Raw genomic sequence first — 13,143 nt, 5'->3', positions numbered from 1 at the left:
GCAGCGCGAAAGCGCGGCATAGGGGGACGCGCAGCCGGAGCGCACCCCCCGGCCGCAGCAATCCGCCCGCCACCGCGCTGGAAAGCGTCTCCGCGGCCGCGGGGAGCTGCCGTGGTGGCCACAGGATGTTTGCGGGGGCGCCCTCGGCCGCGCTTGGGCAGGGGAGAGGCATGCTCTGCCTGGCAAGCCTTCCCCTTCTCCGCGGCCGAGAACCTCCTCGACGGGGCCATGAAGAAGAAGGAGAAGCAAGGGGAGATGAACCGGAAGGGCGCACGCCGTCCCGTACTTATAGCCGGCGGAGGCCAACCGCCGACCTCCACGATCGCAGGTAATCATGACCCGTTTTGCATGCAGGGACTTGTCCAGTCAGTGCAGTTGCCGAGGCACCATGGGGAAGTGGAGACGCCCACGTCCAATCAACCGCCACGCGGCGCCCAAGGCCGCAGGCTGTTAGGGCCCGCGGCGCTTCGCTCTTGCCCTTCCGCCTCCCTGCACGGCCAAGTCCGGGCGCGCCTTGGGCCCGGGGGCTACTGTCGGTGTTCTGGGAACGGGGGTCCCCAGACTTGCCTGCCTGCGGCCTGCGGCGTGGCTCAAAGGGGGGCCCAACACGGCCCATCTTCACCAACACAAACCCAAGACCCTCGCGAGGGGCCAAGCCTCGCGGGGCGGACGACGCGAAGCTTCCTCAGGCACGGCCTCGTCAGGCTGGCTCACGAGGAGGCGGAGAGATCAAGGCGGGGTACCTCACGAGGTGCCCATGACGCAAGCCATGACAACTCAGGGCGCCAGGCGGGTGCCAGCCCGCGCAGCGTCCTCCTTTCCTCTTTGGTGCAAAGGGGGCAAGCGCAGCCGCGGAGTACCGAGGCATCAGGCAAAGGTTGCCATTTCGGTGCAACGAGACCAAGACCAGGAGGACTACGAGATGGAGGTTACCGTGGAGCCCAAGACGGCGTCATCACCAGAGCTTTGCGCAGGCGAAGACTACTTTTGTCAGGATAGCTGATACTTGATGTCCCCCTTCAAATTAGCCCGCCATTGTTGGCTCCCTTCCCGCTCAATATTTGGGAAGAGCACCAGGGCCTCTATAAATAGGACCAGCCACCCAAACAGCAAGGGGGTCGGTCGGAGGGAGCAGAGAGAGGGGAGAGAGAAGGTGGCTGAACTCCTCCCAGCAGTTCATCGCCTCAGCCAAGAACAGACCCTCGCGAGGCTGTTCTCCCTTGCATTGTTCATCATCATCAGCCCAAGAGGCAATCCACCACACCACACACTGGAGTAGGGTATTACACCACAACGGTGGCCCGAACCAGTATAAACCCTGTGTCTCTTGTGTTGTTCTTTCCTTAGTTTAGATCCTAGCATGGCGGAGGGGTGCAGGTAGGTAGGAGGCGAAATCTCCGCGCGCACCCCAGTGTTCGAACCTCAAGGGTCTGCCGGAACCCGAAATCTGACAGAGGTGGTCAGGAATCAGGAGACTCACACCAGTCATAGCTCCGCACTTAAAATGATAATGGCAAGTCAAATCATCAGGCCCCACCTGTCCAACAGTAACTCACTATCAAATCACACAGTCCTACGTTTGCAGCAGCCTACCCCCTCATATTCTTGCGTCTCTATCGAACCGACTAGGAGGAACTGCCCCGCCTACCACGCAGGAAAAGCCCCGCCCTCGACTTTTAAATAGTACAGTATACTAATTTTGTATCCATGGATTGTGCCATGGAGAAAAGCCTCAAGAAAACGGCGGTACACATGTACGGAGTATACAACACGCCCGTCGCATTCGCGTCGCACCCCAGACGGTCGGTCGGCTTGGCATGCCGCTCTCCGAATGGAATGCGCGTCATATTGCGTTTGCACACACATGTGGGACCACAATTGAGAACCGACCATAGGCACACTCCCCGGCCCCACAAGTCGGGTGAGTTAATAGAAGAGAGAGATGAGCGATAGTACTACTAGAGAAGTGTTGTAGGAGTACATACGTTGGTACCTGGACGATCCCTGCAAGACACGGAAAATCAGTTTGTCCATGCATGTGACCAGACTCTAGCAGACACGCCTGGATTGGCTATCGTCTACATATCGTGCATGTTGTGTTATATAGGGTTGTAGTTCTGGTGAGAAATCTAAAAAAGGTTTCTTGTCATCTCGCAAAGTTAGGTGTCATGTGCTTCACATCACTGCGAGGGTTAAACAGAGACAACTGAGTTGGGCTAGTCATTGGGGGCACATGCATGAAGACTACTCGGCTGCCATCTAGGTCGAGCCGGGTATGTTAATTAGGACATCTATCGACGGACCCCTTTTCTACGAGTTTATCTATAATTTGAGCTTTGATCCTCGTCTAGTTTGTCCGTCGGGATTCATCTTGTCTCCTTTGGGCAGTCAGGTTATGATTTCTTGTCATGTGGAATTTTTTGTTGTCATATGTTATAATCCGGTGCTTCAGATCAAAATGACGACAATTGCGCCTCCGGGCACGTGCATGAAGACTTCTCGACAGTCATTGCCAAGGTCAAGCCGACTCCGGCCGGTAGACAAAAGAAAACTAGTACTCCACTATATAGGCAGGAGCCTCTGCGCTTGCTTGCTAGTGTTGCTCTCTTCACACTGTCTCATCCTCTGCAGATCTAAACACGACAGCGGTGGCCACACTCTCTCTACTCACCACTGGTCACAGACCCAGCCGGATCCTCTCCGTCGGGGAAGGTGAGAAGGTGCAACATTCACGCAGTCATCCTTGATGATGGCTCTTACCCACTGCTGGCGCGTCCCGATCAGCGTGCCTTGCCGTTCTCTCCCAAGCATCGCTGGCGAGGGAGGGTGTCCCACCCCTTCTTCCTCGCTGCCGTAGTGTGTGCAGATCCGGCCTCCCGCCGCCCACCTAGCGACATCCCGGCGACCCTCAGGTATAACTTCCTTCGAAACCGGCCTTGCTCTACTTCCCGAGCTCCTGACGTCGCTGCATTTGTATCTTTTACTATTTCTCAGGGCCCCTCGTAGATAGGACCGATCAGCTGTTCGAAAACCACATGTTTTTTACTGTTAAGAGGTAAAACTAGTTCATGCACTCGAATCTAGTAGTACTTGGTTCAAACAAGGAAGAAGGGGGATGGGGGTGAGGGAAGATTTGTTACCTTAATCTAGGACCTGGTCGAAAGAGGAAATAATAGGGGCGAAAAGTAGCAGAGACTGGCTATCCAACTGGTCTCTAGGTCTAATAGCGAAATAAAGGGAATGTAGTACAAACTCAATATAAACCCGATCTATTGGTTGAAAAAGGAAAGAAAGTGGGGACTGGGGGACAAGTCAACAGAGTAAGTCCAACACTAGATTTGCTAGCCTCACACAGTATAAGGTGGCTATACACCAAACAAAAATGGGACCAACCTAGATATCCTCTTCTGATGTTTGTTACCCCGAGCCGCTCTTATGTAATGCCACTGGTAAAATGTAGCAGTCGCACTGTTAAAAGTAAGGACACGTTAAACCAATGTTGTTTTCAATGTAATGCCTCCAGTAATATGAATCAAGGGCACTTTTTTTCATGTCCTGCTAAATTTCACATTAAGATAAGTTGCTTCTTTTCGTTACAGATGCAACTGTCCTAGTCCGCCTACTCTCCCGTGCCCAAATACCGACTCTGTAGCAGTTGTTAATATAATGTTGCTGGTAAAATGAAGCAATGGCACCATTAAAGTAATGTCGTATTTAACAGTTGTCAAATTTAATCCTAATGCCCACACTAATATCTACTCCCTCCGTTCCTAAATATTTGTCTTTCTAGAGATATCAACAAGTGACTGTATACGGAGCAAAATAAGTGAATCTACACTCAAAATATGTCTATATACATCCGTATTTGGTAGTCCATTTGAAATCTCTACAAAGACAAATATTTAGGAACGGAGGGAGTAGCAATGCTGCTAGAAATTGCTATTGTCCTTGTACAATTGCCATTCAGATAAGGTACATGCTTTTTTTCATTTGATGCATGTTTCATCACTTGTTAGTCACCCTCCTTTCCACCTTTTTGTCCAAACAGAGATATACATTTCGCGCTTGATCTTAGTTGAACTGCACAAATGATATCCAAATTATAGTTGAACATTCCAAGAGCTTCACGACCAACCTTGATGTTGCCCAATTTTATTGCAACTAATGAAGAAGAAGCTCTATGGGTTTCGTTTTCTGATGGAAATGGAACCAGGGCTGGATCCCTTTTCTTAAAAGAAGAAGAAGAAGCTGCTAGCTCATGGGACATTGCTTCATTTTAGGTGAACTGCACCAAAAGGTCCCATGAATTGAATCATCCATGTTGGTGACTGGTGTCATCCCTTCTACGATGGCGTTGACTGCAGATATGGTTCCCATCACGAGGTATGTTCCTTTTTGGTATGACTGTTTGCCAAAGATCCTGCATGTTGATCTTGCTCTTGTGCTACTGTTTTGGCACTGCCATGATAAAGCAGTAATGTTATTATTTTGCACCTTAATTTAGTGGCACTATTAATTTGAGGCAATGTTTTGGCACCGCTAGTGCCACTATTTTTTTACATATCGAAAGAGGGGGTTCCCTCCGATTTCATTAAGGAAACCCAACCATAGAGAACCATTATCCGACAACATTTGAGTGTAAACGGGCAGTTATGCAACTACTACTAGAACAGACTGAGTACTAGTAGGAGACAATGGAAAGATTGGTCTCTTCAGCGATGACTGTTGCATGAGGACGAATCTCTTTGACACAGGCGGCAAAGTCTTGCTGATCGAAAGAGGTTTCTTCTTCCTTTAAGCTAGGATACCCACTGGCCACATCTGCGAGGTCTAATTCCGGTACCCATGCTTTGGCACGGCTCAAGGCCGTCACAACGCCGGCTCTTGCACAAGACCGCTTTATTTCTTGGATTCTGGTGGGCAGGATGGATAATTTCTTCAGCACATCGCTTAACAGATTGGGTCCTTGATTAGCCGGGAGATGGTAGCCAATGTACGTTGAGCTCCAGTATATAATTGCTCAACAAGAGTATAAACTGCCTTGAGCTTCACAAGCGTGTCTTGGCTAAGGTTGTTGCTTCTGGGACCTGAGTAAGTCATAGATTGGTTAAAATGGCGGCTTACATTACGACGACAAATACTTTGGATAAATAACAAGGCGACTCACCGAAGATAGCAGAAACCATCTGAGACACACAGTGTTTTAAACTGGTGAGTTCGGTGGTAGCCTCCTGAAGAGCCGCCTCTGCCTTCTCAGCATGCTGTATCAAGGCAGTCTTTTCTTCAGCCCAAGCCTTTTTATCCGCAGTAAAACTAGTCTTCAATTTTTCCGACTCAGACAGACTAAACTGGAATTTTGATTCAGCTTTCCGGGTCTTAGTTTCCTGAGACACCAGCCGGGTCTTGGTGTCGTTCAGTTGAGTTTCCAATTCAGTGGTAGCAGCCTGCATGCAACACAGATTTATCAAACATACTTCATGGCGGATTACAACAATATAAGTCCCAAGCACTTTGCAAGCAACAACACTTGGCACTTGGGGGATAATGTCTATCAAAGCAATTTTTCAACGGAAACGGCTTTTATAACTAAAAGTCCCAAGCGCTTTGCAAGCAACAACACTTGGCACTTGGGGGCTAATGCATATTGTTTGTATCTTCCTAATGATGAGCCGGGAGTGCTGTAAACAGTCTCCGCTGACTCATGGGGGCTATGCAGTTAAGTTCTGCTCTTTTACACAGTGATAACTAGGACCGGCTCATTCATAATGATTAAACCGACCCTTGGGGACTACAAATGCAGAATTATGCTATTTCCAGCATCCGGTTTAATTTTCAACCGGACTTGGAGGGAGTCTAGGACAGAAGCTTATAAGTTTTTTAAATCTACAGATTATTCAATCTTATCATAATCAGAAGACTTGGGGGCTGGCAGGATATCTAGATTATGTAAGCCGGATGACATACCTCATACTTCTGATGCATCTGTTTAACCATCTCAATTTCCAAGTCACGGCTAGAGTGTACTTGACTGAGATAACCGGATAATCTTCACTATTACTCAACTGAGCATAGTGGGAGACATCAAACCTCACTTTCCGTGTCTCCATGACTTTCTGTTTGGCAGAATGTCTGGCTAATACAGTTGGATTCCTTGATTTAGTAAAGCCGGTACCAGTGATCAGAATGTCCTCAGCATGAGTCTCTGGCGGGTTAAGTGAGCTTGACGGTTCAGTAGTTGACGGGTCAATGTTGGTTTCATCAACAGACAACTCAGGCATCTCAGGTTGAGTATTGGAAGCAGGATCTTCTGGTTGTTCAGAGGCTTCTAGTGCAGAAGCTTGCTGGTCCGGTTCAACAGCTTTAGGGTCTTCGGGTGATTTTGTCACCTTCGCCTTCTTGTTGGGTTTTGCTTGACCGCTAAAATAATTCAGACAAGTCAACATAATGGTGAGGATATAAAGGTAAAGAAAGGTAATTATTCTTACCCAGGGGCAGTCTTGAAAGCCGGCAGCTGAGTCTGAGATGAATCGCCAGAGGAAGAACGGGAAATCTCCTGCAAGATTGAATTGAAAAAATTGAGTGGCTAACGAAAGAAACCTGCCAGTAAATAAAAGAGTTAAGGCTAAAAAGAACCTCATTTTGGCGTTTTCAAGGAGTGTTTGGTAAACCGGAGGATAAATCTTCGCCTCCACTAGACCGGGTCTGGCGGCGGCTCTCGTGTTGCTATCGTTTCAAAAGAAAGTGAGGATCTAAATAAGCCAAGGGGTGTGAAAACCATACTTTCCGGGTTACTCACTGAAGTTTCTGCCTTGGCAAAGGTTCTGAGTTGGAGAAAATAATAGTTACCTCTTCTTCAACTGCTTGGCTGGCCCCCGTGTCATCTTGGCAATAGTTAGTGTCAATAAGGTGGTTGAAAAACAAGCCAGAAGAGTCAAGGGCTACCTCTGACTCAGAGGTATCGTCCAGCTTAAGCAGATCCGAGGCGCTTGACTTCTTCCTGAGTTTCTTGCTGGTCTTTTTGGCGGCTTTCGCGGTAGCCCTAGCCTTTTTGGCAGCTTCGTGATCATATTTTGCTTTCCAGAAGTCAGATTTAGCCTGCGGAAGAGTAACATACTTGAGCTCACATAATATTTGGATGATGAAGTAAGGTAAGGGAAATCAAGAGACTTACATCTGGCGGCGGGTTAAGCGTGCAGAAAGGGTTCAGACCCACTTTGCTGCAGTCTTCGAATTTACTATTTACAAGGGTTGTTGCCATTTCAACAATGCCCTCTTTAGTCAGACGTAGAGAGCTATGGCGTAATGGATCGTCTGTTCCTCTGGTGTAATTACACATCAAGCCAGATCGGTGGCTTAAGGGTATGATCCGCCATGAGACCCAGCATCGGATGAAATCAACTCCGGTTAAACCATTTCCTAGTAGGTCTTGGACTTTTCTGATAGTAGGGACGAGTTTCTTACGTTCGGCGGCAGTAAGTTTCTCAGGGAGTTGATAATTTGAGTCAAGACGATCAACACAATAACTCGGCAATTGATTTTCATCAGACGGCGAGATATCTTTACAATTGAACCATGTCTAATTCCAGTCCTTGGGGTGAATCGGTAGAGCTACTTGAGGGAAGATGGCGTCTCTTCTGCGTTGAATTGAAATTCCACCAAGTTCCAAGCTGGGCCCATTTGTGAACTCATTTTTCCGGTTTAGATAGAAGTATTCCCTGAAAAGCTCGACACTAGGCTCTTCTTGAAGGTATACTTCACAGAAAACTTGAAAATTACAGATGTTTGACACGGAGTTGGGTCCAATGTCTTGCGGATGGAGTTTGAAGAAGTGCAGAACATCTCGAAAGAACTTAGAGCCGGGCGGTGAGAAGCCCCGGTTCATATGATCAGTGAATACAATGACTTCACCGTCTTTTGGCAGAGGTCTCTTTTTGCCCGGGTCAGGAGCGCGGTAATGCATGACACTCTTCTCTGGTAGATATCCAACCTTGACGAAATCTTTCAAAGTATCCTCAGTAACGATGGAAGGAACCCAGTTACATGTGTGGTAACTGTCTTTGGTGGCATTGTGAAAGGACAACCTAAAGAAAGGAGTAATTTGCCGGTTCAAGTCAGTTGGTGAAATCACAAGTTAACAGTTGCAGTGTACATTCAGAATGGCGTCTTAAGTGAGGGCTAATGATATATGAAGTAATAAGCAAGCCGGTAAGTAAGCCGCCATGACTAAGATATTCAAGATCTAACAAGAGCAAAATTTGTTAAGTGTTGGGACAAACAGGTTCCACAGATTAAAGCTATAAATTCGGATCTACAGCTGTTCAGAAAAAGGAGATAAAATCTAAACCTACAGAGGCGGCAACATAAAAGTGGAGGTGCCCTAGAGGAGATCTGTCGTGATAAGGATATGTTTTAATATCAAAAGCGGGTGCTAAAACTGCTACCGCATAGGACCTACATTATTTTCAGATCAAAACTACACGATCTAGCAAGGAGAAGGAGGCGCAGCGATGAACACCGACGAACACCGAAACCATAAGGAACAGATCCATGAAAAAGAAAAGGGAAGACTTACCGATGCGAGCTGACAGCGGAGGAGTGCTGCGGCATTTCTGGACCGTCCAGGGTGATGCAGCGGCCGGAGTTAACGAAGAGGACGGAGGTCGATGATGGCGGAGCTCGTGTGGGCTGGTGCGTCGCGAGGAAGAAGAAGACGAGAAGGAGAGAGGAGAATGAGAAAGGGGTGCTTTGACCCTATTTATAAGGAAAAGAGTAACAGGCAGGCACGAAAAACGAGGAGGTCAAATGATGATTATCCAACTAATTGAACGCCTCGATTTTCGGAAGGTCATTAAAGATAAAAGATCCGTTAAAGATGACGTCGTGGCGGGTTTTCGAAATTTCCGGAGATGACGTCATGGCGGGTTACAATGTTTCATAGCAGAGGAAGAAGGATTTTTTCTAAGTGTTGAAGATTGACCTGAACAAGTTCAAATCAACCTGGGGCCTAATGTTGGGGATATGACTATCAGGTATCACCCGCCCAGGAGGGGTCGGGTCAACCACAGTGGCGGTTCATCCATGAAGCCCAGGAGTATACCAGACGGTGGTTCATAGATAGGCCGGTAAGAGGCCCAAGCCTAGACACAGCTTAAGGGTCGTAAGTGTAAACCGCCATGTATGAGTAGACTTGTAATATAAGGCATGTAAGATACGTCACCGAGCCGGACACGTTGTATGAGTCGGCCGGGACTCTGTAGGCCGCAGGGCGTCAACCCGTGTATATAAAGGGACGACCCGACAACGGCTTAGGTTAAGAAACATCAAATCGAGAGCCAGGCAAAGCGTGTTTGCTCCCTGGTAATTGAAACCCTAGCAATACCACCTCAACTGGAGTAGGCCTTTACCTTCACCGCAAGGGGCCGAATCAGTATAAACTCTCTGTGTCCTTTGTCCCGTTTAACCCCTTTAAACTAACCTCGTCGCAATGGCTCCACAATTAAGTCCTTCCATGAAGACATCTGCCGTGACACTTCCACGAAAATATGTGTGCAACTAAACTACATTACAAGTCAACTGAGATGCAACTAGTCTTCTTGTCAATTTCATCCAAATCAACGGCCTTGTAGCAAGTGTGCTACACATACAAGATTAAGCTTTATCAGAAATGTGTACTGATACAAGTGTCTGTGCAAACTTGAGCGGCAGTAGGAAAAACAACTTGGGTTCTCCTGCAAGCAAGCCAGGGATGAATCTGGATTTGCGTTTTGATTCAATAAAAACGAGAAATGGATCCAGCCCGGTGGCGGCAACCTGGTCTCATAATCGGAGGTATACACCGGTTGAATCATGGCGCGTCCACTAACATGGAGCGGCATGCTTGTTGTGCGAGGCAGAGGGCGTGGGAGGCCGCGACGGCCCTCGCGGAGGCGGAGTCGCACGTCCCTTGGAGCTGGTATGGGTAACCGCGCACCGCGTCTGCGTTGTGTTAGACGTGTCGGGCTCTAACTGCGAGGGGTCTATTATGGATCTCACGTCGCCCGACGACGTCCTGGACACGGGCTCCAACAAAGAAGAGTAGGTCATGGGAGACTGCGGCGCTCAAATCCGTGAGTCGGCCCGTGCCCCATGTCCTACTCTTTCTCGTCGGTGACCGCACCATCAATCGGGGGGGGGGGCTCAACTTGTCACCGGACATGGACACGAACATGGAGGCGAAGTAGCACCAGCGAACTAGGTTTTAGTTGCATGTAGTTGTATGAATTTGAGGATTTGGTAATGAGATATTCGGTTGTGAAAGAGGACATTTAATTTAAGGTGTTAAGGCTAGTCATAGTGGGAGTAATTTAGCCACTAACATAACACATCCCAAGACAAGTTTGCTTATGTTCCACCTAGTTAATGAGGAGAGAGGTGTTTGGAGTAACATATTATGTTACCATCACATAGCGCTTCCCAACAAATATTGAGTCTATAAGCTAATAAATGCAACCATATATGATACTACTTCTATGACACTTTACACTATAAAGGTAATAACATAGACTAGTGTCATATGCATGACACTAGTTTAAGTTACTCCCCACTATGACCAGTCTAATGGTCGATGTCGGCCGACGTTGGAGGAGTTGGAGTAACTGTACGCGGCTGTTGATGGTCTTTAAGGTCACTCACATGTCACATGCACATGAGGTAGAAGAAGAAAAAAGTGGTGACCACGTCCAAGTTCGGTACTACTACAAGATTTAGAACGATCGCCAAATATCAAAATCCACATGAATATTGTAGGTATATAGATATAATAGATACTGTCTGCACACTGCTGCTACAGAAGAAGCAGACAATTGCAACCGTAGAAAAACAAACTTCTGTTTGGACGAACAGCACGAGAGGGGAAATGTATTGCATGCTGAACTGACTCGAGCACGGAGTCGTGGTCATGGAGTAGGATCAGATATCTATGCGGAATAGAGCTCGGGTCTGGAAAGCCTCGGCGTCGGAACGGTGACCAGCGGCGTGGCCTTCTTCATGACGATGCCGAACTTCTCTGTCAGGTCCAGCGCCGCCCCCTCCGGCAGCTCCCAGTCGAAGGCCTGCAGCAGCATGGCCACAGAGTATGCCGTCATCCTCTCGGCCATGGCGATGCCCGCGCAGATCCTCCTCCCCGACCCGAACGGCACGTAGTCCAGCTCGCTGCCGGTGAAGTCCACCTTCCGCCCGCCGTCGCCGTCGCTCGCCTGAGAGGCGAACCTCTCCGGGATGAACTTCGCCGGATCCTTCCACGCAGCGGGGTCCCTCATGATCGCCCACGCGTTGACGAACACGCGGCTTCCCGCCGGGACGCGGTGGCCGCCGACGGTCGTGTCTTCGCTGGGGCAGTGCGGCACCATGAGCGGCAGCGCCGGGTGCAGCCGGAGCGTCTCCTTGACCACCAGTTGCAGATAGTGCAGCTGCGGGAGATCCGATTCCTCCACCACGCCATCGATACCAACCACCGCGTCGAGTTCCTCCCGCACCTTCCGCAGTATCCCCCGGTTTTGTAGCATCTCCGCCATCGCCCATTCCACCGTGTTCGACGTCGTCTCTGTCCCCCCAACCACCATATCCTATCATCATCACAGGTAACATGGACGTAAAAAAATCAATTAAGCGTGAGACGCGAGAGTAGGTGTACGGAACTAGGGATTGCTAATGGAGCTAGCTAGTGACTGATTGGTTACCATGAGCAGGGCCTTGACGTTGGTCATGGTGAAGGCGGCCTTCCCGTCGCCACCTTCCTTCTCCATCTTGAGCATGTATTCGAGGAAGTCTTCCGCCGTGTCGGCGCCGGCCTGGTCGGCCTCGACCCTCTTCTCTATGATCCTGCCGAAGATCTCGTCGAACCGCTCCTTGAGCGCGTCCGACTTCTTCCGGATCCCCTGCAGGTCGAACGGCGCCAGCGCCGGGAAGAAGTCTGACACGTTGGGCGCGCCGAGCATCTCGGTGATCTCCGCGACAAGCTCCCGGAACTCCTTGCCCACCGCCGTCCGCTCGCTCTCGGTCCCTATGTTGCCTCCCCACAGCGTGCAGGTGATGACATTCATGGTGGTGAGGAACATCTGGGCGCCGACGTCAACCGGCTTGCCGGCGCTGGCCATAGAGTGCAGGTGCGCGAGCGTGGCCCTGAACTCGCGGCGGCGGAGGCCGTGCACATTCTGCAGGCCAGCAGGGCTGAGCATCTCGCGGACGCAGACGCGGCGGAGCAGACGCCAGGTGGGACCGACGGGGTTCCAGACGATGTTCTGGCCGCCGCCGTAGGAGATGGAGCGCGCGGCGTCCGGGATGTCCCGGTTGGAGAAGATGAGGTCGTTGTCGCGCAGCACCTCGCGGGCCAGCGCCGGGGAGGTGATGACAATACCCAGCTTGGAGCCGAGTCGGATGGAGAAGATGGGGCCGTACTTGTCGGCGAGGCCGGCGAAGTAGGTGTGCAGGTCCGGGTCGAGGGACAGTAGGCTGCCCAAGAGCGGCAGGCCCCTTGGGCCCGGCGGCAGGCCGCCTTCGCCCCTGCCGCGGCCACGCCGGAGGGTGGCGACGTAGAGGAAAGCAGCCGCGAGCAGCGCCCCGTAGAGCAGCGTCGTCGAGGTTGCCGCGTCCATGGCTGCGCACGCTGCGGTGGTGGTAGCTAGGGACTGAGACAAGGAGAAACAGACAGCGATGGTGCGTGGCGGATCCTGGCTGGATTTATGGGCAAGGCGGTGTTTTCCACTTGGCTTCCTCCAATAGGCGTTGGTTGATATGGCCGCGTGTGGACGGGAGCGGAAACGAACGGGGGCGTCGCGTTTGTCTCGTCCCGGCGGCGAGCTGCCGGCTCGTAGAAGGAAAATGCGAGGGACACTCGTCGTTGACATCCACGCAAATACTTATCGCAAACGTTACTGATTAATGGTTGTGCGGCTGATCCCGACTAATTTATGGGTGGGGGCAGTGCGGGGTTCCCATCCAGATTGTGGCATCTTCGGGTGTGGACTGGCGCAGCCAAGAACGGGATGCCTCGCTTGTCACCTTACGGCAGCGGCCGCCGCCCGCCTGCTGCCGGCCGAAAAAAATAACTGAGCGGGAAAAATTCACGGACCACTCCTACTTCTTTGACAAGTACGTAGCCCGAAC

General features: G+C 50.4%; 1 protein-coding gene across 1 annotated transcript; it reads right to left on the bottom strand.

Annotated features, from left to right (window-relative positions):
- Positions 1–10,759: 10,759 nt before the first annotated feature.
- On the bottom strand, positions 10,760–12,901 carry LOC123152476 (flavonoid 3'-monooxygenase CYP75B137). Its single transcript, XM_044572007.1, has 2 exons — positions 11,718–12,901; positions 10,760–11,603 (listed from the first exon to the last, which is right to left on the bottom strand). The coding sequence occupies exons 1-2, from the start codon at positions 12,882–12,884 to the stop codon at positions 10,956–10,958; spliced, it is 1,815 nt and encodes a 604-aa protein (XP_044427942.1). The 5' UTR covers positions 12,885–12,901; the 3' UTR covers positions 10,760–10,955.
- Positions 12,902–13,143: the final 242 nt, after the last annotated feature.

The sequence above is a fragment of the Triticum aestivum genome, chromosome 7A (assembly GCF_018294505.1).
Source record: "Triticum aestivum cultivar Chinese Spring chromosome 7A, IWGSC CS RefSeq v2.1, whole genome shotgun sequence".
Lineage (NCBI taxonomy): Eukaryota > Viridiplantae > Streptophyta > Magnoliopsida > Poales > Poaceae > Triticum > Triticum aestivum.
Note: the sequence above shows the minus strand (reverse complement) of the source record. Positions and strands in the feature narration are given on the sequence as shown.

Excerpts from the sequence above, each read along its gene's own strand:
- LOC123152476 (XM_044572007.1), bottom strand. The coding sequence starts at position 12,884 with ATGTCAACGACGAGTGTCCCTCGCATTTTCCTTCTACGAGCCGGCAGC. Across the intron at positions 11,604-11,717 it reads ACGTCAAGGCCCTGCTCATG|GATATGGTGGTTGGGGGGAC; the intron begins GTAACCAATCAG and ends TGATGATGATAG.